The 24,156-nt window shown below is 40.0% G+C and overlaps 1 protein-coding gene across 7 annotated transcripts in view; it reads right to left on the bottom strand.

Annotated features, from left to right (window-relative positions):
* Positions 1-24,156, bottom strand: part of DPP6 (dipeptidyl peptidase like 6) — a 1,357,728-nt gene that overhangs the window by 36,229 nt on the left and 1,297,343 nt on the right. For all 7 annotated transcript variants that reach the window (XR_006353239.1, XM_043966312.1, XM_043966314.1 and 4 more), the window contains one exon: positions 3,533-3,631. Coding sequence is in view for 6 of the 7 variants with exons in the window: in XM_043966312.1 (XP_043822247.1) it covers positions 3,533-3,631 (99 nt within the window). In the remaining variant the exon portion in view is untranslated. The remainder of the gene's footprint in view (positions 1-3,532; positions 3,632-24,156) is intronic.

Genomic DNA, 24,156 nt, shown 5'->3' on the forward strand with positions numbered 1-24,156 from the left:
ATATGGAACTGGAGGGGAGATGGTGAAGAACAATTTGGGTTAAGATGAATGAAAAGTAGCAGAAGAGATGCTGTAGTGCAGATGTCCATAACCTAGGGACCATGAAATTTGATTTTTAAAAAAAATTTTAATAGGAATGATGGGAACTTCGAGGTCAAGGCTTATTCTTTCCCCCCACCTCTACCCCCTCACCCCTCACCACCACCAAAGGATTGCTTAGCTTGCATGCGCTTGGGGTTCTCCTGCCAATCCAATAGTGTCTTCCTGGTTCTGAATACAATCCCTCTCCTGGTATGTGATGCAACGATTCCACTAAACTGTCAAATAAACGAAGGCAGCTAGATCTCAAGCCAAAGGATGCCCAGCTTAGTGATCCTTTAAGCTCTCCCTCAGGCCCTTTATAAATATTTATGTTACTACCATCTCTTCTTAACTCACAATGACTCTCCGTTGCAGAATTCATTTTTGTCTGTTATCAAAGAGTGTCTTACCATTATAGGACTAACTATATCTCACGTGCAATGGTGGGATACCCACAGATAGCCAGGATCTTCAGCATGAAGCTTCAGAGGGGACAGACCATATGATATGATGGTATTGGCTCTGACCACTGACCCTTAACTCTCAGGGTCTCCTGACCTCTGATGCAACTACACACAAAAGAGTAAGGGAGGGCTCAAAAGGGACTGTCAAGGATTTATCTGTCACTTATTCTTTAATACAGCACCATTACTGCATAGCCCTTTGATGCTCTATGCGAAGGACCTCAAGGAGTTTACCATCCAGCCCAATACAATATTTGCTCCATGGACACATACAATACTGGGGAACATAAATGCTAACACACAGGGGAATGCCCCTCAGTTTTGTTTTCTGTCTTTGTATTATTGGTTCCTGGCACAGGGCCTTGCAGCACTAAATAAAACATTTTTAGTGTTAGAGGTTGATCAGAGAGTTCCCCAATCAACTTGATGAGATTACAAGGAGGTGAGCCTTTGTTTGGCTTGTAAAGATCTCCCTTTGGAGGATACGGACATGCCCACTGGCACCTTGTAGGGAAGATTAAAGACATCTGGTTAAGTCTCAGTGACTGGGGCTGTCTCCAAGGTGAGTTGGTTGGCTTGAAGCCCCCTGTAGTGCCTCCTGAAAAATAAATTTCACTGATGGGGGGCTGCCCTCAAGATGAATTAATTGTCTCCAGCTCTGCTGGGAGGAGCTCCCTTTATTCTGGCCTAAAACAGGGAATCTTGATTGAGAATTGTGCTTTTCATCTTGTTCCCTTTTGCCTCTCTTCCAGAGAGGTCCTGAGAATACAGCTGGTAGATGTGGGGTTCCCTCTCCTCCAAGAACCATTAGTGACAGACATAAGTTCTGCTATAACAATTATGATCAGAGTCCATATGAACAGTGCAGGTCCAATATGAAAAGACTGATCAGGAGCCACAAGCGTGTTCACCATCCTAGCGTAGTCCAAGCTCTCAGAGGGCCTCACCAGAATGCCAACATGTTGTCTTTGGAGCCACTCCAAGTCTGTTTCCCTTCTGAGGGGATTCCAAGTCACATCTTATGTCTGGTATGTGGGGAAAGTACATCGTTCCCTCTGGGAAAAAGTGACTCACTGTACTGTCAGGGGGTTGTTGTGCTGGTGACCTCAAGTTTGGTTCTCTTTTGGGGAAGGTATGAAACAAAGGGTGGTGAGGCAGCTAGGTGCCACAGTGGATAGAGCACCAGCTCTGGAGTCAGGAGTAGCTGAGTTCAAATCTGACCTCAGACACTTAATACTTACTGACTGTGTGACCCTGGGCAAGTCACTTAACCCCAATTGCCTCACCAAAAAAAAAAAAAAAGAAAAAGAAACAAAGGGTGGTGCTGAGTTAAGGGACATTAGGATTTTTTTCAAAAAGTGGATCTTAAACAAAGGGGGTTATGATTATTTAAGAGGGTCCATTTTCTGTTGGATGGCAAAATCTGTCCCATGTACTATAAATACATTTGTTTCACTGAGTGTTGTATGGATCTGGGGACCTACTTCCCTACATTTATGAAGATCCTGATATTAGCTGTACTTGATAATTGTCTCAGAGCAAAGTTTTGGTGAGGGCTATATGAGCCAAAGAGATTGACCTTTTAAGTCTACCCCTAAGATTTAACCTGGTCTATGGGGAGCCCAGTATGCACTGAATCAAATTGAAAAATAGATCCCTGGAATTGCATTGTCATGCCACAAAGAGGTTTCACTTGGTTTTCTTGCTTCAAAACATAGATCAACCACATTAGTATGATGGACCAGCCAGATACCATCTTAGAAAGCCTATATTTTTCCTTCTTTTTACCTGTCGTTCATAGCCTTAGTATGGGAAAGAGACTGGAGTTCTCATTATAGATATTGGCAGCATCCAGTTGTGGTTAACAGTGGATATATTGTTTTTGCCTTTGTATGATCTGCATCTACTATAACACCTTGCAGTTAGTAGATGCTTAATAAATGTTGAATTGAATTTGTTTACTGGGATGGCACTCCCTGGGCTTTTTCATCTGTCGTGTGTGTGTGTGTGTGTGTGTGTGTGTGTGTGTGTGTGTGTATGTATGTGTAGGTTGAACTAGATGACCTCTAAGCTCCTGTCTGGTTCTAAATCTATGATCCATTCACAGAAATAGGGAAATTCAGAGAGGTGACTGGAGTTTGAGGAAAGGCACAGAGATCAGTCTTCTATGTGTTGAAGTTCATATGATGGGGGGATAACTAAGTAGAAATGCCCAGTAGACAATTAAAGATACTGAACTAGAGTCCAAGAGAGGTCGAGTGTAGGGTAAGAGATTTGAGAGGTGTCTTCTCAGGAGTAATAGTTGAAGCTATATGAGTATAACTTAAAGGGGGCAGCCAGATGGCTCAGTGGATAAAGCACTGGTCCTTAACCCTCACTGCCCGGGGCGGGGGGGGGGGAACTATATATATATATATATGTATATATATATATATATATATATATATATATATATATCCTAAAAGTATAAAGTTTGGATAGAGATGAGCAAAAGCCAAGGACAGAATTTTGGGGTCTATCCAAGTACGGAGGGTGAGAAGAGCCAAAGGAGCTATTGAAAAAGCAGCCAGAGATTGGAACAATGTATAAATGTCACAGGGAGGAAAGAGTATTAATCTTCCCTCAATGAGATAGTAAAATTATGGAAGAGAGGGGCTTTATGCTTCTCCTTTATTGCTTGTAGTGCCTAGCATCATTCTGGACAGGTATTGGGTGCTCAATAAATACTTGTCAATGGATACAGTCAGCACAATTCTTTTTCTGTGCCTCCCCAAATCTCTCCCTGGCTGGCTATCATTTCAGAACATTTTTTCCCCCAAACAACTCATTTCCAGCTGTTTGGAGAGCAGAGACTATCATTATTGGGATAATATGGTATTCTTTCACATAAGTCATTAGACAAAGCAATCTTCTACTGACAGCTGAGTCATTTCAGAGCAGGAATAGTAATGAAAAATGAGAAAAAAAGAAGAAAAACCAGTACTTACTGTAATCTTCAATCTCAATACTTTTGTATTCAATTTTAGGCATCTGCCGGTCACTAATAGTCTTCTGTACGTGGGCATTTACTTCCAGCTCAAAGATTTCTGAAAGAGAGAGGAAATGGGTAGAAAACCCACTGAAACTGCTTCCTATAGGAAGCACATTTTGTACTTAGAGGATCATGGATTTAAGGCTATAATGTACCTGAGAAATCATTTCATTTTAGAGACGTAGAAACTGAGGTCCCGAAATGTTAAAGAACTTGTTCGAGTCATATGGATAGCAAGGAACAGATTAAACATTTAAACCCAGGTCTTCTGATTCCCAATCAAGTGATCTTCCTACCAAACCACATTGCCCCCCATGTTTACTTAGTCCCATGACTGTCAGAAAAGCTAATTGTGCTTTTCCTGTCCACTGCACTTACTAAGGGTAATGACCATCATAAACCTGGAGAGGAAGAAGACTGGAATGTCCATTCTTTCCCAGGAAAAATTCATTTAAATTCTTCAATTTAACTGAAAGGTATCCTAGAATGTCATTTGATACCTCATTGGTTTTACCGATCCATTTGTTCCTTTTTGCTCATTTTAGAGCTTTAAGAGTAAGGCTTGAGGTGACTGTGAGGCAATTTGCTTTATCCTAGTCTGCTTCAACTCTTACCCTAAAAAGGGACCAAAAAAAGTTGAATTTTCCACTTCTTTTTTCCCCAATCTTAATATTTTATTTTGTTCCAATTACATGTAAAGATAGTTTTCAACATTTTATATGATTTTAAGTTCCAAATTTCTCTCTCTCTCCCTTCCCTCCTCCTCCCCAAGCCAGAAAGCAATCTGATATAGTTTATATATCTATAATCACATTAAAATATTTCCACAGTAGTTATGTTGTGAAAGAAGAATCAGAACAAAGGGAAAAACATCGAAAAAGAAAAGAAAACCCCCAAAGTAGCAATTGTATGGTTTAATTTGTATTCAGATCCCACAGTTCTTTTTTTCTGGATGTGGAGAGTATTTTCCATCATAAGTCCTTTGGAATTGTCTTGGACCAGATGCTCCACTTCTTTTCAGGAAGACCAGAAATAATTCCATTACCTTTTGACACTGGCCAATGTTATATATGTTCCTAAAACTCACCACCCTAAACCTTCCAATGTCTATTTCTGCAATTGGACTAATATATCAGCTATTGTACTTTCTTATATCTCTAATGGAAATGTTGCTCAAACTATCCCACTTTCTCTTTCTGGTTGGTGGCTACTTGCTCACACTTAAACTTGGAAGGAAAAAAAAAATCAAGCCAGAATACAGCAAAGTCAAGCAACTCCTCCATTTCTCAAATCGGTCTGAAATGACCAAGCTTCAGGAATGCTTTAAAGAGTGTATCATTCATCACAGGCAATGTAGGAGCCATTAAATCATCCTCTGACAGGCATTCTCTCAAAATGCAACACCATCACCACACGAGCATGCCAAGGGAATTATTCCTGCCTGCATGAAGTCCTCAGAAGGTTAAACTTCCCATTATAATAGGGAGGTTTCAGAAAGGAACAATTTTCATCTATGAAGCTGATATATAGCTTGCTGAGGTCACCCACAGGTCCTTACTGTCACTTAGGAGTTTGTGAAACCAGTGGAGAAAATGGTGCTCATGTCTATATCATATTCACACAATGGACTGAACGGTGAAGAATTCAGTTAGGCAACTGTTGGTATATTCTACATCAATAGCTCCTCCAACTTTTGTCTTAGGTTTACCCTGCGTCTATCTATCTAATCAATCCTTATCAACTTTTCTTTCATGTAGCTGCCTAAGCTGGTACTCAGATTTTACCACATTCCTCTTCTGGTTAAAAACTTCTTATGACTCTCGATGTCTTCAAGGACAGAACATTTGAAGCCTTTCACAAACGGATTCCAACTTACATTTCCAGGTGCAAAGAACAGTACACTGAACCTGGAGTCAGGAAAACCTGAGTTCAAATGCAGTCTTGGATGCTTACTAGCTGTATGGCCCTGGACAAGTCACTTAATGTCTATTTGTCTCAGTTTCCTCAACTGTAAAAAAAATGGCAGCCCACCGTAGTACTATATGGTCTAGCCTAACTTGCCTACTTTCTGTTCTTTATATAGGATATTCCATCTCCTGACTGAGGCTGTTCCTCATGCCTGAAGTGTTCTTTCTAGCTCAAATGTTACTTCCTACAAGTGGCCTTTTCTATAGATAATGTCTGCCCCTCTCTACCCCACCTCCATGCCCAAATTGCTCCACATATATTTTATATTTAATTGTTTCCCAAGAGGATCTAAATTTCTACTTAACATAGGAGCTGATGTCAACAGTGTATATTTTTGTATGAATGAGTTTAAGTTGGGGGCGGGGTTCCCTGTCTCTGGGATGGCATTTACATGTAAAATCTCACCCTGGAAAGGAGACTTTCCCATATACCTCCAATTGTACCAAGTAGTTGAAAGGAAGGAAACAAACATTTATTAAGCTTATTGTGCTAAGCATTTTATAAATATTGTCTCATTTGATCTTCACGACAACCCTGGGATGTGGGTGCTATTATCCCCATTTTTAAAACAGTAAACCAAGATAAATAGAGGTTAAGTGACTTGTCCTGGGTCACACAGGTCGTTAAGTATCCTAGACTGCATTTGAACTCAAGTCTTCTTGACTCCAGGTTCAGCCTTCTATTCCTTGCACCACCTAGCTACTCTAGCTTGTCCATTCCGCCTCCCTCTGACGCAGATGGTCCATACTTTTTCCATTATGGCTTTAGTATGGCAGAATGAATACTGTCCTAGGAATCAGGACATGTGGTTTCTAGTTCCGGCTTTGCCCTTACCTTGTTATGTGATCTTCAGCTAGATTGTGTACCTCTTTCACTTTTCTCATCTCTCAAATGGAAAGGCTAGAAGGGACTATTTTTAAGGTCTTTTCAGTCTCTGCTTCTGTGCTACTTACAGGATATTTCCCCTAGAGAATATCAACTGCCTGTGAGGACCTTGAATCATACATTACAGGCCCCAACGTATAGGTCTTTCACCCTCATTGTAGCAGCTGGATTCTCTGGTGTGAAAGGTGAAACCTCCTGACTCTAGTTCTTAAAGACACTCATGTCAAGCTCAAATAGAAATGGAGACTACTCAACTTGAGGCAGGATACCTGTGGGAACATACTGACTTAGAAAATCTCATATTAACATTATTTCTGTTTGATTGTATTTTTACTTATTTTGTCAATTATTTCTCAGTTATATTTTAATCTGGTTCATCCCCACTTGGGAGTGTTATGAGCATCTGAATATTTGACAAGGGCTGCTTTAAGACACAGACCACCGCAGCCTTCTTGTCAACTGCAATCCTACAGAAGGGGTGAATTTTGTTATGGGCTTGGCTTTTTTTCCTTCTCATTTTCTTCCCTTTTCACCTTTCAATCCCATCCCACATATGCAATTTAATACATCAAAACAATTCACAAGGGCTCTTATCAAGCAGGGAAGGCAGTTTCAGCTGCTTGTATGAATTTAATTCAGTTGTGGAAAACACACACACACACACACACACAATCACAATCACAATCACTCACTCTTGTTGTAGTTCAGCCAGTCCTGGGTGGGGAGAGGGAAGGAAGGGCTCAGGGAATTCTCCCATGCCTTTTCCTATTGCCAGTCTCACCTTTTCAAAACAGGACAGTGACAAAAAAAAAGACATGGAAAAGGATTTTGAGAGCTTCTCCACTTGATCCATTTTGAGTTCTGTTTCTCATAGGTCCCAAGCTACTCCAACAGCTTTGCCATGTGGAACACTAGAGTCAGAGAGCCTGGTTTCAGAGGCTGGCTAGCTTATTAATAAGCTCTGTAACTTTGGGCAAGTCACTTTCCCTCTGTTTCTTCATCTGTAACTAGATGTCTACTTGATTTCCATGGTCCTTTCCTGGTCTAGATCTTAGAGGCAGCTAGGTAGTTAGGAAGATTCAAATTCTACTTCAGACACTTATTAGCTGTGTGACCCTGGACAAGTCATTTGATCTCTGCTTCAATTTCCTCATCTGTAAAATGGGGATAATAATAGTACCTACCTCACAGGGTTGTTGTGGGGAATCAATGAAATATTTGTAGGGTGCTTTGCAAACTTTAAAGGCCTATATGAATGTCAGCTATTCTCTTATACCCTGATGACCATAGTGGCAAAAAAAGATCACATGGGCCACTTAATTCACCTGCCTCTGCAAAGAAAGCCCTCAGCAGGCAGAGGGGCAAGATGAACAGTGCCATTAATGAAGTACAGTGAGTATTAATCTAAGCTAATTTTTACTTCATGCCAACACCACAGGGATGGGCCCACTCATGTTTATGCATGCTGCAGGAGATCCAGCCAAAGGGCCCTCAGACTACCAGGTCGTCTACACAAATCATCCCTTCTCTAAATTCGTACATTTGTCAACATGACAGTACCTGTTTGGGGGACACTCCCATGAAGGGCAACCTATGAAAAAATAGTAATTAACAATGGCTGGTGTTGCTAGGAGGAGTCAAAACAGAACTTTAAACAGTTGTCAAAGCAAGACCAATGGATCCATTGGAACAAAGTGAAGTCCATACCTTAAGGATCTATTGGTCATACTGTCTTCATGCCAAGCTCAACTCGTTCTCTGTACATTTTTTACCTCCTGATCATTTAGGCCTTCCCCAGCCCCATTAGTTCTTTGAAAGTAGGGATTATCTTGCTTTTATTTGTATACCTAGTGGTTCCCCCATTTTGTTGTTCAGTTGTGTCTAACTCTTGGCGACCCTTTTTTTGGGTCTTTCTTGACAAAGATACTAGAGAGTTTGCCATTTCCTTCTCCAGCCCATTTTAGGGATGAGGAAAATGAGGCAAACAGACTTGCCCAGGGTCACACAGCTAGGAATTGTCTGAGGCCAGATTTGAACTTAGGAAGATGAGTCTTGACTCCAGGCCCAGCACTCTATCCAACCTTATTCACTGCATTGCCTAGTTGCCCCATAGTAAGATTAGCCCATACTCTGTCTCTTTGTTGGGTTCTGTCTCCTTTTTTTTTTTTTTTTTTTGAGTCTTTTGGCATCTTTGCCTTTCTGTCCCCCTCTGAGTTTATTTGCATTTATCTTTCTCCCGTCTCTTTGATCCCATATTCCTCTCTGTTCCTAACTCAGGCTCTGTGTTCTTGGTCTATTCCTGGCTTGTGGAACCACCAACATCTTTCCCCTCCTGATGCTAAGGCACCAAAATGCAAGGTTGTTCCTCACTGCTAGGTCTGTCTGTTTCTCCCATCTTTTTTAATGTTTTTTTGTTGTTGTTTGTTTTTGTTTTTTGCAGGGCAATGAGGGTTAAGAGACTTGTCCAGGGTCACACAGCTAGTTAAGTGTCAAGTGTCTGAGGCTGGATTTAAACTCAGGTCCTCCTGAATCCAAGGCCAGTGCTTTATCCACTGCACCACCTAGCTGCCCCCTCCCCTCTCTTTTAAATAAGACATATGTCATTACTTCTGTCTTTTTTAATATCACATTCATTGTTGAGTTAAGGGGACCCCTTCCCCAAATAGATTGAGCCTTTCTTTTGTCATAAATAAAAACAACTGAACAAAAACACATGATAGAGGGACGACATTTTATAGCACATACAACTTTTTCTCTTAAACCCTTACCTCTCTCCTCTAAGGAGGGAAGTATATTTCATTATCTGTTTTCCAGGAGCATCTATTTTTTCTATATTAAGAACCAAACTTCTTTTTAGTAATCTTTTAATTTTCCTTACAGTAGTAATTACACACACATATGTATATGTATATAATGTGTGTGTATATAGATATATATACACACATACAAACATATACAAGCATATGTACCATATATTTCTCTTGGTTTTTTCATTTTGCATCAGTTTATAGAAATCTTCCCTTGTTTCTGTGAATGCTACATATTTCTAATTTTACGATAATCTTGCTCATGTGTCATTTTTTTCAGCCATTTCCCAATCAATGATGGGGGAAGGGAGGGCAGGGAAAGAAGGAAAAAACATTTATTAAGTACCTGCTGTGTGCCAGGCACTAGCTAAGCACTTTTTATAAACATCTCATTTGAGTTGACAATGACCCTAGGAGGATCTTAGGAGGATATTATTATCCCTATTTTGAAGATGAAGAAACTGAGGCTGAGAGAAGTGAAGGAACTTGCCCAGGGTCACACTGCTAGTAAGTATCTGAGGTCCCCCCATTTGAACTCAGGTCCTTCCCACTGCAGACTCAATACTCTACTTCATCCTCTATTGGCCTACAGTGGTCACATTTCATTTCTGGTTGACTATCACAAAGGATGCTCTTCTCAATACTTTGGTCAGCCTGAGCAGCTTGCTGACTCCCTGATGGGTAGTCCTGGAGAGGACTTTAGAATAAATCTTTCCCCTTTCCAAGTCTTTCCCCTTACAGACCAGGAAAATGAATCATGGTGAGGTTGACTTGCTGAGAGCCAGCCAGTTAATAAGGGACTCCTTTCATCTTTATAAGTATGATAGGAAGTGAAAACATGCGCAGGTCTGGAACTATGCAGAAGACTGGTTTAATGCCAGAGCCAGTTTTTGCCCTTTGCTTATGTATTGTCATTCTGGGACAGGCACACAGCTCTTTGACCCTCGGGCCAGCCTTGAGCTTGTCTGTGTCAGACCAAGGGTTCTTGGGTATTCTTTTTTTTTTTTTTTTTTGCCATTTCAGAGTTCCTGAGTATGTATTTCTGGTTCAAGGGCATTTTAAAAAGTTTATAGGGATAGGAGTTTTGGTTCACCCTCTTTGGAAATGTGGCAAACTCTCATCTTTAGTGGAACATCCATCAGGACACCAAAGTTCTAATTTTGGTGCTAAATCCCTTTGTGAACTTGGACTAGTCCCTTGGACTCCCCAGGCTTCAGTTTTAAAGTAATAATAATAATAATAGTAATAATAATACCTAATTAATTATCCTTACAGGGTTGTGGATTGTCAGTTGAGACAATGGTGGCCAAAGCTTTTAGAAAATATGAAATGGTGCTCTAAAAATCCTCAAGGCAGGATCATTAGGGCACCATTGGGTCTGACTGGTTGGAAGAAAGAATGGAAAGCTCCAGATGGTGCCTCAGAGACTGCTTCTGGGTCTCTCTGAGGTTCTCCCGGTCTCTCTCTTTGCATTTCTGTACCAGGCTTTGTTCCAAGTCTCTACCACAATGCCAAACATTGAGAAATCCTTGATAAAAGGGCTGATGGCAGCACTGATGATGAAAACATCATAGGCACCAAATGGAAGAATGTTTTTCTCAAGGCCTGCCAGAGAGAGAGTGCCAGGTGTTAGGTCTCCTGACCCCAGGCTGCTGTTGTATCTGCCTCCTTCAGTGAGCATACATGGTATAGTGGAGAAATAGCTAGAGAGCCAGCCTCTGGGTCAGAAGGACCCAGGATGGAAATACAACCTTTTCACTTAAGCCTTTTCACTCCACTTCTCAGTTCCCCAGGTAACTCTCTGAAATCTTTGCCAAGAAGGTACCAATTGATCTGCATCAGCACAAGTTCCTTATAGGGACTCCCTATACTGATGAAATCCCAGGACTCATCCCCTCCTCTGATCTATAGATCAAATCTCACAACAGGTAAAATCTCAGGTGATACGTGCACTCAACACAGTGAACGATTGTTAACATGAACTAGAGGAGGCCTTTGCTGTCCTCGATTATTTACTGCACTGAATGCAACCCAATTAGCAAAGCACTTCTCCTTTGGAGATGGGGAGGGGCTTTAGACCAAAGACTTTGCTGGTATTCACTGCAGGACAATTTTACCCATGTGATAAATGCCACACCAACAAAAAGATCTCTTGTATAACAAAGAAGCCTTTCCCCGAACTCACTTATTTCAGAATTTTCAAGATGGAAGAGACCTTCGGGTCATCTAGTCTAACCTACACAGGAGAAAACTGAGGCTCAGGGGAATGAAACCTTTCAAGGTCACATAGCTGGTTGGTGGCAGAGTTAGGATGGGATAGTTTTACATGACGAAGTGGAATGTTCACTGGGTTGGGAGTTAGAGTACCTTGAGTGAGCTCCACACTCTGCTACTTATTATGTTAACATGTCTGGTATTCAGTTTCCTCATTTCTAAAAAGAGGGACTTGGGTTAGATGATAGTGGAAGAAGTTCTAGCTCTATCTTCAGAGGATCTGATTTCAAAATCTGTCTTTGATACTGTCTGTGTACCCTTGGGGCCAGTTACTAACCTCTCTGGGCCTCAGTTTCCTTATTTATGAAAAGAGTATCTATAAAAATTATTTCATACTAATTAAAAAGTGGAAGTCACTTTTTACAGGGCAACAAGGGTTAAGTGACTTGCTCAGGTCATACAGCTAGTAAGTGTCAAGTGTCTGAGGTCCAATTTCAACTCAGGTCCTCCTGACTCCAGGGCCTGTACTTAATCTACTGTGCCATCTAGCTGCCCTAGAAGTCACTTTTTAACATGTCAGCTAGGTGACTCAGTGGATAGAATGCTAGCTTTGGAGTCAAGAGACCTAAGTTCAAATGTGGCCTCAGACGCTTATTAATTGTGTGACCTTGGACAAGTCACTTAATCCTGTTTGGCTTTAGTTTCCTCATCTCTAACATGAACTGGAGAAGGAAATGACAAACCACTCTAGTATGTTTGACAAGAAAACCCCAAATAGGGTCACAGAGTCAGACATGACTAATCTACCAAAAACTAGTAGAAGGCAAATCAGTTGGAACTGATTAAGTACACAACATATAGAAGTAGATAAACATAATGATGCAATATTCCACAAATCCAAAGAACCCAACCACTGCCCACCCAAAAAGCCTACTCAGAAAACTAGAAAGCACTCTGGAAGAAACTATGTTTAAACTAACATCTTGCATCATATACATAGTAAGTGTCATATGGATACAGCACCTAGATATAACAGACTGTCATAAATAAGTCAGAGCAGAATGGAAGGAGATGCCTGTTGCAACTATGAATAGAGGAAGTTCTTGAACTAAAAGGTGATGGAATCATAGGAGATAAAAGGGATAAATCTGATTCCATAAAATCAAAAAGCTTTTGCAGAAAAAAAATCAATGTAGTTAAAATTAGAAGGAAAAGTTAACTCAGAAAAAATCTTTGCAGCAATTTTTTCTGATATCCAATATTTATAGAATATCAATTCAAATATCTAAGAACAAGAACCATTCTCTCAACAGGTAGTAAAAGGATATGAAAAGACAGTTATCAAGGGAAGATATATAGGCCATCAACAGCTATTTCAAAAATACATCAAATTACTGAAGAGAAATGCAAATTCATACTCTGTACTTTACACCTATTAAACTGGCAAAGATGACAAAATAGGAGAATGGAAAAATGAGAACATCAATGCAATGCTGGTGGAGCTATGAATTGGTCCACTCTTTCTAGAAACAGTTTGGTACTATATTCTCTAAATCACTAAATTTGAATACTGTGATTTGAACCCATTATTAACCCAGTGCCCCAAAGAGTTAAAAGAAAGAAGGAAGTATTAGTAGCAGCACTTTATGTTGTAGCAAAGAACTAGAAACCAAGGGAGTGCCTTAGGTGAATGGCTGAACAAATGAGAGCATATAAATTTGATAGACTATTATTGTGCTGTAAAAAAAAAAAAACTGAAAGGGAGGGATTTAGAGAAACTAGGGAAGAATTATTCAAACTTATGCAGAGTGACATGAGAAAACCTATAGAACAATTTATACAATGGTGACAACATTGTAAAGAAAACACTTTTTGAAAGATTTAAGAACTCTGACAATTGATTCCACTGATTCTATGATTCCATAAGGATGTTGCTTACCTCCCGACATAGCAGTGATATTTTAAAGGTGCAGAATAAGGCACGTGTTTTCAGACATTGCCAACATGTGATTGTTTTGTGTGACTATGCTTATTTATCACAAAGGTGGGATTAAAGAATTCAAAGGATGTTGTGCTTAAGAGCAACAGTTAGAGTGATACAAAAAAGAAGAGTATCTTTGTAGAACTTAAATGTAAGAAACAAGTTTAGAGGGAGACATGGATAAGGAGGATGACTTTGAAACTGTGTTGAATTTATTATATTCCTAAAATGTGTTATATTAAGGTAGAAATTAATAGTTTCATGCATAATAATCTTTTCTGTTATTTATAAAAATGTTAAAGTTAGTAGCATTTGTCAAGTTAAAAAATAAAAATAAAAAAATGATGGAGCTGGACAAGACTGACTCTGAGGTTCTAGCTTCTAGCTCTAAATTTATGATCCTACAATCTCTCAGTTTTCTGAAAACTCTAAAATCCTAGCCTAAGTTTTGATATGACAAACACAACAGGGGAATACCCATGGTGTTTATAATAATCCTAATAAGATCTGACTTAAATGTGTTTTTGTGAATATATATTTTTATTTTGCTGGCAGGCCTTTTTTGAATGAATAAGACACAAAAACACTAAATGTAGTTCTTGAAAGTAAAATTCTACACTGAAGGCATACTTTTGTTTAGGCTCCTTATTAAGTCAGGCCTGCCTGGAGTGAATGAGAATACAGGCATGTCTTCAAAACATTCCCACTACCAATTACAGCCTTCCATAAATCTGACTTTACGTGGGTATGCGCAGGGTTATAATTGCTCACCAGCTATTCAACATGGCCTTGAATAGCTGACTCGTCTCTATTGAAATCCTCCCCTTCACAAGAAGCACTAAAAGCAACAGACTATTAAATGTAGTTAAATATTAGGCTTCTCATTTAATGATTGCCCACACAACTGGTTTTATCAGCAGAGAGCGGGCTGTCACACAGGGGAGTTTAGTTAAGCCACTTTATTTGTCCCCATAATTGCATCCAAAGAGGGCAGGAGCATAGCTGAGGAAATAAGAAAAGATTGGTGAATTCCCTGAACGGCTCTTCTTTTGGCTTTTAGGACCATGGGGACTTCCAGTCTGCATCAGACAAATGACTATTCCTTAATTAAATGTGAGCCCCCTCTAATATTTGTTGCAATTAGCCATTATCAGATCTGGGCACAGTGAGAACACAGAGACAAATACCTGCTAAAGGGAAATGCCTCCATCTCAGGCAACCAAAGTGTCCTAGGTAACTTGGATCATTAAATGTATCAAGGCATGCTTCACAAAAATTCCTATCAGTCAAAGGGAAGAAGGGGTATGGTGTACTAGGAGGGGAAATAGATTTGGAGTCAGACCTGGGCTTGAATTGGGGACTTTGCTGCTTATTGCCTATGTTAGCTTGACAATATCCTTAACCACTCTGACTCATTTTCCTCATCTGTAATATGAACAAGGTTAGATGTCAATAAGGACTTGCTGATTTATTGACCAGGTTATGTACAACCACACACACACACCCACAAATGTTTCCATTAAGGAAGGTCCGCAGTATGTTCAATATGATGCTACTTAGATTTTTTGCTTGTTTGTTTTTTTGGAGAGGAGAGGAGAGAACGGGGAGAACTGTCCATGGTGCTAAACAAAGTCCAATGTAATCCTTGTAAAAAGACTAACCAAGACCAAGAATAAATAAAGGACCAACATTTATTTCTTAAGAAGAATAAGTGTAGGCCCTAAGATTTCTTTACACTTGACAAGGAACCTTTGATAACTTTATTTTATGCTTTAAAAATCAAGTACCATTACATCCTGAAAACACTTTCTGCTAAGTTTATAAAATATAGTACAGAATATAACACACTCCAGATGTGTTCTGACTAGGGCAGAGTATAGTGGAACAATAATCCTATAATTCTGGATGGAACAATTCCATTACTGTAGTTTAAGATGAACTTTTTCATTATCATTACTACTAACTACTGCTACTGTTGCTGCTTCCACAGTACACTACAGACTCATGTTGAGCTTATAGTCTTCCCAAAGTTTTCCCCCATACAAACTGTTATTTAGACATATCCCCATCATCCTATTCTTGTGCAGTTGATAAAACTAAATGGAATACTTTATATTTGCTTTATTAAGTCTATATATTTAACTATAATCTCTCTCCTAGACTCTAGTCCTAGGTAGTCACTTGTCTGCTGAATCTTTCTTAAAAATCCTATAAACATATCACACTTAACACATTGAAACCAAACTCATTGGCTCTCCCTCCCCAATCCCCAAACACACCCCTACTGCAAACATTCTTCTTTCTACTGAGGGTACCATTATTTTCCTGTCAATTTCATCTGCAATTTGGAAGTCAATTTTGATCAATCTTGACTTCCATCTCTCTTTTTCACTTCCCCTTTCCCAATCTTTTTGATTCCACTTCTACAGTATTTTTACATCCATTCCCTTCTATCACTTAGAAAGTCACATGCCTAATTGTGGCCCTTATTACCTCTGAACTACTGCAATAGTCTCTTTTGGGGGGGGCAATGAGGGTTAAGTGACTTGCCCAGGGTCACACAGCTAGTAAGTGTCAAGTGTCTGAGGCTGGATTTGAACTCAGGCCCTCCTGAATCCAGGGCCGGTGCTTGCAATAGCCTCTTAAGTGGCCTCATTACTTCCAGTCTCTCCCATCTTCAATTCAACCTTCACACAGCTGCCAAATGAGTATTCATAGGCAGAGGTCCAATCATGTCACCTTCCTACTCAAAAACGTTCAGTCATTCCCTATTATCTCTAGGATAAAATATACATTCCTTAGTCTGACTTTTAAGGCTCCACCCTAGCTTTCCAGCTTTATTTCATACTGTTCCCCTTTACTCATTCATTGTCTCTGGACTACTAGCTGTACCCTGAACTCCAGGATCCATCTTTCACCTTTGTGTATTCATCCAGCCCATCCTAACAGGTACATATTCTCCCTCTCCCTCTCCCACCTTCCCTCCTTCCCTCTTAGTTTTTGTCTTCTTCAAGTCTCAGCTCAAATCAAACCTCCTCCATGAAGCCTCCCCTGGTCTCAAATCACCTGATAATTCATATATTTTTGTATGTATTGACTTCTCTTGTGGAACTGCTCCTCGAGGGTAATTTTTGTTTTGACATTCCTAGTACCTATGGATACACTAGGTACTTAATAAATATTTGTTGAATTCAAGCTAATTCAATTTCATTTTTAATTTGACCTATTGTTCTAGACTTTTAAGCTCTTCATGAATCCAGATTCTGTCGTTCAACATATGAACCAGCTCCTCCTCTGGCTATTTCTGGCATAGAAGAGAACATGCCTACTTACACTTGCTCCATGTTTTTCATTGTCTTTTAGCTCAGTTGCAATTTTGAGTCTCCTGAGATCATAGTGTGTTATGACTGGGATCCTTCAAACCACTGCACAATTTTATAAATGTGACCTAGCCTACTCTTTTCCTCTTGTTCACTTTTTCTTAGCTTATTTTCTATTTGCAACACCTAGCTAAGTTATAAATACTGACAAACTTACTAACTCAGTGGGCTTCCCATCCAACTGAGTGTCACAATAGAGGCAATATAAGGCAAGTTATTATCATTTCCTTTTAAGAGGTCGATATGTCAGTCAATAAGCAATTATAAAGTGCCTACTCTGTGAGAGGCACTGTGCTTTGCTAAGCACTGGCAAAAGAGAAAGCAAAGACAAAGAAAGGGAAAAGATGGTCTCTGCCCTGGAGGAGCTCATAATCTAAAGGCTCAGAGATTTTAAGTATCTTGCCTGGGGTCATAATTAACAGTAAAGTCAGGACTCAATTCTAAGTCTTCTGACTCCAAGTCTACCACCCCATCCACTGTGCCAGGGATACCCTATTTCTTATTGTGGACAAAAAAAGAGGCAACTAGGCAACATAATCATTTGAAGATTCATGAATAAGCTGCCAGGAGAAGCTCTGTCATGGAAACACATATTACCTTGTAACTCAGAGGCCCTCTCAGTTTTCTTTAGAGGAGGGAGGTAGTGTATTATAGATCAGATGATAATGAAATCTCATTCATACATTGGTATTCATATTTCCATTCTTTCACATTCTTTTATATTGACATTACAGACAGCAATACACAAACAGCAGGCTTGTTGATTTTCTGTCCTGATACCTACGTGAATTGAATACATAGGCCTTTCATGATTATACTTTAGTCTCGACCATAATTACATTCTTAAGGAACCAGCTTTTAAATAATTCAGAATCACATCTGTGGACACCCTGCAGGCTCTGTTTATAGACAAGGTTTTCTAGAGGGGGAAATATATACATATATATTATAGGTAATATATTTGTGTGTGTATATATATATATTTCACCATTTTATATTCATTTATATATAATGGAATATTCTTAGAGTTGTTTTGAAGTAGCAAAGGGATGGATGAACAGAAGAAAGGATGAGAAGAATTATAAAATTGATTTCAAATATGCAGAAGTGAAATAATAGAAAGTGATTTGTCTTTCTTCATATCCAGGGTTTTTCCCCATTCGGGTCCTCTGATGATACAGAAACCCCCTATATCATCCTTTATCCTGTCAAATCTCCTTGGCTACTGGATACAGTTCACTCTTCATTTTGGCATTTAAGGTCCTCCAAAAAGTGGGGTAAACTTCTCTCCAGTCTTATCTCTCATTATTCCCTAATATAAATCCTCTGCTCTGGTTAGGTTGGGTTATACATTCTCACCTTGCCATGTCCTCATTTCTTTTCTTTTTTTAATGTCCTCATTTTTTCTTTCTCCTTCATTTCTCTGAGTCCTACCTATACGATTAAATCCCACCACAGAGTCTTATCTCTTAGGTGAAGCCTTCCTTGATTTCTAAACACTTCAGAACTAATAGAATCACAGAATATCAGAGTCAGATGAGACCTCAGAGGTTATCTAGTCCAACCCACGTCTGTAGCTATTGCCTTTGCTGTTTATCAGTAAATAACATTTGCAGCCTTGTATTAGTTACCTTGCCTGTAAATGTCATCTACTCAATTAGAGTGTAACTTCCTTGATGCAGGAGATGTGCAGACTTAGACATCTCCACTCCAAATGTTCGTGGACTATTTGTGCTCTACCTGTGTAGAGCCTTCTGAGCTCATATTGGTCTGATAGGCCTCAGTTGGACACACTGTACCTTGTGTGTGTGTGTGTGTGTGTGTGTGTGTGTGTGTGTGTGTGTGTATGTGAGCCCTTTATCAGGGATACTGGTTAAAAATTTATTATACATACATATATATATGTATATAAAATATGTATATATATATGAATATACATATCTTTTAAAAAATTACTAATTGATCCTAGAAAATTTTGATTCTTTTGGTTCCCAGGTGTCTTTCTTTTCTGATTTAGGCAAAAAGTTGGGTTAGTGGGTCCAATAAACCCTTGGTTTAACAATATTTCCAGAGTGTAGTAGAGTAAACCTTGGAATGAATCATTCAACCAATGAATCAGTCAACTCCGGTCCTCCTGAATCCAGGGCCGGTGCTTTATCCACTGTACCACCTAGTTTGCCCCCAACCCCATTCCCTTTTGATGTATTCTTTCATTCTATTCCTGATTCTCTATAATATCGTTGGCCTGCCTACTAACTGTACAGTAGGGATCTGTTTCTTTAAATATTTGTTCCATAAGAAATGCCTCAAAAAACCCATTCTGCTCCTTCGCTCCCAAATACTTGGGTGAAAAAACCCCAAAATACCACAGACCACATAAACGCATGTGCACGATTTAGAAGAGGTCAAGTAAAACTACATCATGTACATGTTTATACTACACATGTCTGTGTATATATACACACATATACATGATATATTTGTATGTGTGTATGTGGCAGCTAGGTGGCACAATGGATAGAGTGCTTGGCCTGAAGTCAGGAAGCCATATTCCTGAATTCAAATCTGGCTAAATACACATCACTCCATAAGCATATCTGCTCTATCGCTAAACCAGCTTTCTTGCTGTTCCCTGTATATAATAGTCTATCTCCTACCTCTGTGCCTTTGCATAGGTTATGCCTCCAGCCTTGATCTACTTCCTCACTTCTGTCTCTTGGAACCCTAAGATCCATTTAAGTGTCAGCTCAAATAGTACCTTTAGAAAAGGACTTTTTCTGATTTCCCTAGTTGTTAGTGCCCTCCTGAAATCAACCTTGTATTTATTTTGTATTTCCCTAATCTGGGTACATGTTGTATCCTTAAAGAGAATGGAAGTTTTTTGGGGGGCAGCTAGGGGGCACAATGGATAAAGCACTGGCCCTGGATTCAGGAGGACCTGAGTTCACATCCAACCTTGCATACTTGACACTTACTAGTTGTGTGACCCTGGGCAAGTCACTTAACCCCCACTGCCCTGCAAAAACAAAAACGAGAATGTAAGTTCCTTGAGGGAAGAGACTTTCTACTCTTTTTATCTCCAGTGCCCAGCAAAGTGCATGGAACATAGCAAGCACTTAACAAATGCTTACTTGATTAAATTGTTTAATTGAATTGCAAGAGGCTTGGGAAGGTGAGGTAACTATATGGAAGAAGAGAATGCTCAGGAAATGGAGGTTGAGACTTCACAATGTCCTATCCGCTTTGAGACCCAGAATGGAAACTTCCACACCTGCAGTGTCTTCCTTTGTTCCCAGACCCTTCCCCTGAATACCTCTATATCCACATTTGCCTGTCTGTCCAAAATGCTGTAGGCTCTGATCTAATGAAGCCAGGTGCTAAGTAGGATTCTGTGGCTTAGGGGGTTTGCAGAGTTCTGACTAGAAAAGAACAGCAGGATTGGTCTAAACTTCTAGACAAAAGTAAACATGACTGCAGGGATGATCCCTTCAACCATTTGCTTCTGGGATGTGCCTGGAACTTGTCCAGTGGCCTCTGCAATGATGAAAGGACTCAACAAGTCGAAGGCACAAGGCAAGGGTGTCACACTTTCCCAGAAGTCCCACTCTGACAATGCTTTTGTTGTCTTGGTTCACTCTACATGAGTCCCTATCAAGGCGGTGCCCGAGTCTTTCAGCAGGTGTTGTGATGATCCTTTGATGGGACCACACTGTGCCCTGGGCATGATGAGTGACAGCTCTGAGTGGGGAGTTCAGGGACAATAGGTCATCTGACATGCATTCAGCACTCTTCACCCCAAGAGATCACCCCTTTGACAGACATCGTAAATACAGTGAATATTTCTCCTGGCCTGGGACATGTCTGGGGATGACATAGGATGGAGGGCACAGTTCAATAAGCACAATGATGGGACAAAACAGATTGGAGAGGTGACTGTATTGGTTGAGAGAGAGCTTTTCTTTTCCTCCAAATTTAGCATGTATAAAACCTGACCGTGTTCTACAGTTGGCATTATTTTTCAGTGTATGTCCCTGTATGGGTTGCCATGGCTTAATAATCTGTCAAAAGATAACCTTCTCCCCGAGACAGAGGTCCATCTTTTTAACACCAACATTCTTCTGTTAATGGTGGATGGTTTCAAGTCAGGGAAAAATTATAGTCTCTGAAGAACCAAAGCTGAACATCATTAAGTACCATGGAGAGAAGCATGTTGGGTATCAACAGATTGCAACATGTTATGAGCAAAGAATTAGCTTGAAGACAGAGAGGTGGTATGGTGGATAGTGCTGGATTCTGGATAGAGGAATAAATTCAAATCCTGCCTCTTGCACTTACTACCTGTGTGACTGTGGGCAAGTCACCACCTTTTCTACCTTATTGTCTTCAACTATAAAATGGGGATAATCTATTTAAAAATAGATTTCATTATTCCATCCCTTTAAAATTTATTTTCATGTCTTGGCAGAAGCTAACTTTAGTTTTCAGAAGATACCCCTTTCCCCTTTTGTGATAACTGGAACAAAATCTGTCCATCCCTAATTTCCTGAAACCTTCCATTTTCTGTACTTTTTCCTAAGATTATCAATAGTGGTTCTTTAATTACCTCTGTAAATTTACTCTGTGCCCTGTGTCTAATCTTTAAGACTATCAGATCATAGATTTAGAGATTGAAGAAATTTAGAGGTATTTGTGTCCAACCCCCTCATTTTACAGACCAGAAAACTGAGGTTAAGTAACTTACCCAGGGTCAGACAACTAGTAAATTTCTGAGACAGGATTTGAACTTAGGCCTTCTTGACTCCAAGTCCAATGTCAAAATCAAATAGAAATGGATCCCAGTGGATTGCACATTGACTTCAAAAACCACAACTTAACATTATCTGTGTTGTATTGCATTTTAAAAATCAATTTTTGTTAAACATTCCCTAATCAAATTTTAATCTGGTTCAGGTAGTACTTGGGAATTTTGTGGGACACTTGTACCCATGGGTTCTGAGTTTAACCTCTCTGCCCTACACCATGCTGCCTCTCAAAGCAAAAGCCTACATACAGGGGCGGCTAGGTGGCGCAGTGGATAGAGCACCGGCCCTGGAGTCAGGAGTACCTGAGTTCAAATCTGGCCTCAGACACTTAACACTTACTAGCTGTGTGACCCTAGGCAAGTCCCTTAACCCCAATTGCCTCACTAAAACAAACAAACAAACAAAAGCCTACATACAGCACCTAACATTATCAAGTGTTACCCCATCCAAGTATTAACCATGTTCAAACCTGTTTAGCTTCAGACATTAGATGAAATTGGATGAGTTCAGGGTAGAATGGCCAGACGCATATGAGCTCTGAAATTTAAATTCATTTAAGTGGCTATTGCTGTCCTACTATTTCTTCACCTACTGTGGTCTTCACTTTAAGATGCTGAGTCTACCTCTTGTAGGCTGAATGTCATTCTTGCCAGGGAAGATAAAACAGGACTTGAAAAGTTCTTCAGTGGTAACTTTCTAGACAATTTGCTATTTGTGTCATCATTCCTCTTGCAGAATTACAACTTGTAACTAGTAAACTATATAATGAGATCACCCATGGCATGCTTATGTCAGTGCCCCACCAAACTGTCCCAGGGATACTCAAGATTTAGAAGGTATTGTCAAGGATGCATCTGTGACTGATCTGCAACACTGACTCATTGTTGATAAGTCTTCTGAGGGTACTCTGGGCCTCAGATCTCAGGCCAAAGTGCTGATCAATGAACACTCTTTAGTTTCTCTTTGGACCAAGGTGTCCTAATCTTTTTTTGTGTCCTGGGCCCCTTTGGCAGTCAGGTAAAATCTATAGATCCCTTCTCTGAATAATGTTTTTAAATGCCATAAAATAAAGAACACAGAATTACAAAAGGAACCAAATATATTGAAATATAGCTATCAATTATTTTTGAGAGCTGAATTTACAGACCCCCAAGTTTAAAGAACTCCTGCTTCCTATTATATCCTTTCTTAGGAATGATTTATGAAGGTTGGAGTGCAGGACTGGCACTAGGTGAAGGTTAAAAAGGCGACTTCATTTTCTTAGAACCAAAAACAGGAGAAGATCACTGACCTGGGAATCAGGAGAGATGGGTTCTAGCTCTGGCGGTGTCAGCTGAGTGCCTTTGGGCAAATCATTGAACCTCTTTGTGGCCTGCTTTTCTTTTATCTTAAAAATGGTGGGGTTGGATCAAAGGATGTCTATGTTCTCTCCTAGTTCTAAAAAGCCTGTGATCTTATCAACAAGGCTTGTTACTTATACTCTTTAATACTTATACTCTTGAATTTTTTTTCTTTCAGTAAAATAGTTTAACATTTGCTGCCCTCCATGAAAATACTTATTGTATATTATCAGACGCCTGTCCTGGCATTTACCCAGGCATCAATCTGGTCCTGAGTACATGGTTTTGTGATTACAAGTAGGGGTGGAGGAACTTGTTTTCATCATCCTTAGCTCTGCCAGGGCTTTGCTGTGAGATTATAGAAAGCTGGTCTGGTTTCCTTTAGCAGATCAGATGGCCAACATCCCCTTTGGTCAACATGCTACAGGTCTAATGGCCTCATTCACTTTGTTGTCAAGGCCCAGTTCAAGGTGTATCTCTGTGAAACCTTTCCAGATCCGCCTAGCCCCAGTGATCCCTACGTCTGTCCTCTGAGCTAACTCAGACAACGCCTATAGCCTTTAACACTCTCATTCAACAATGAATCAGGTCCTGCCCTGTGAACTTGCAAAAGTTTTATATTTCTGGTTATTTAACTCTTGTTTTATTGCTTAAATATTGTCTATGTTCCCTGCCTCTGCAAGTAGACTGCAGAATCCTGGAAGGCGGAGAGCATGCATTTCTGGGTCATTCTTTCCTCCTCTCTGCTCCTCTTATCCCTGAAAAGGTCCAGAACAGTGCTTGGCACAAGGAAGGAAAGGGGTCTCTCAATAGTATACAAACACAGGGTCACAGATTTAGAGCTGGAAGAGTCCTTAGAGGCCATCTTTGCTTACCTCTTTATTTTACAGAAGAGGAAACCAAGGCTCAGAGATAAGAAGTGAATTATCCACAGTCACACAGCTAAGTAAGTAGTAGATGCAGAATTTGAACCAGTACTTCCTGACTCCAAGTTCAGAACTCTATTTACTGCGCCACACTGACTTTCTAATATATTTTGATGTCAACTGATGTACCAAAACAGTCCCTCTATCTTCTTAAGCAGCATGTTCTTCCCTGCCCCCTCCATTTTTGCCAACTGCCGTAAAGTATCAACATACAGCTGCCACAAGTCAAGGCATCAATCATTTACTAAGCACCATTGTGCTGAGCACTTGTCACTTG

This window comes from Dromiciops gliroides, chromosome 5 (genome assembly GCF_019393635.1).
Source record: "Dromiciops gliroides isolate mDroGli1 chromosome 5, mDroGli1.pri, whole genome shotgun sequence".
NCBI lineage: Eukaryota > Metazoa > Chordata > Mammalia > Microbiotheria > Microbiotheriidae > Dromiciops > Dromiciops gliroides.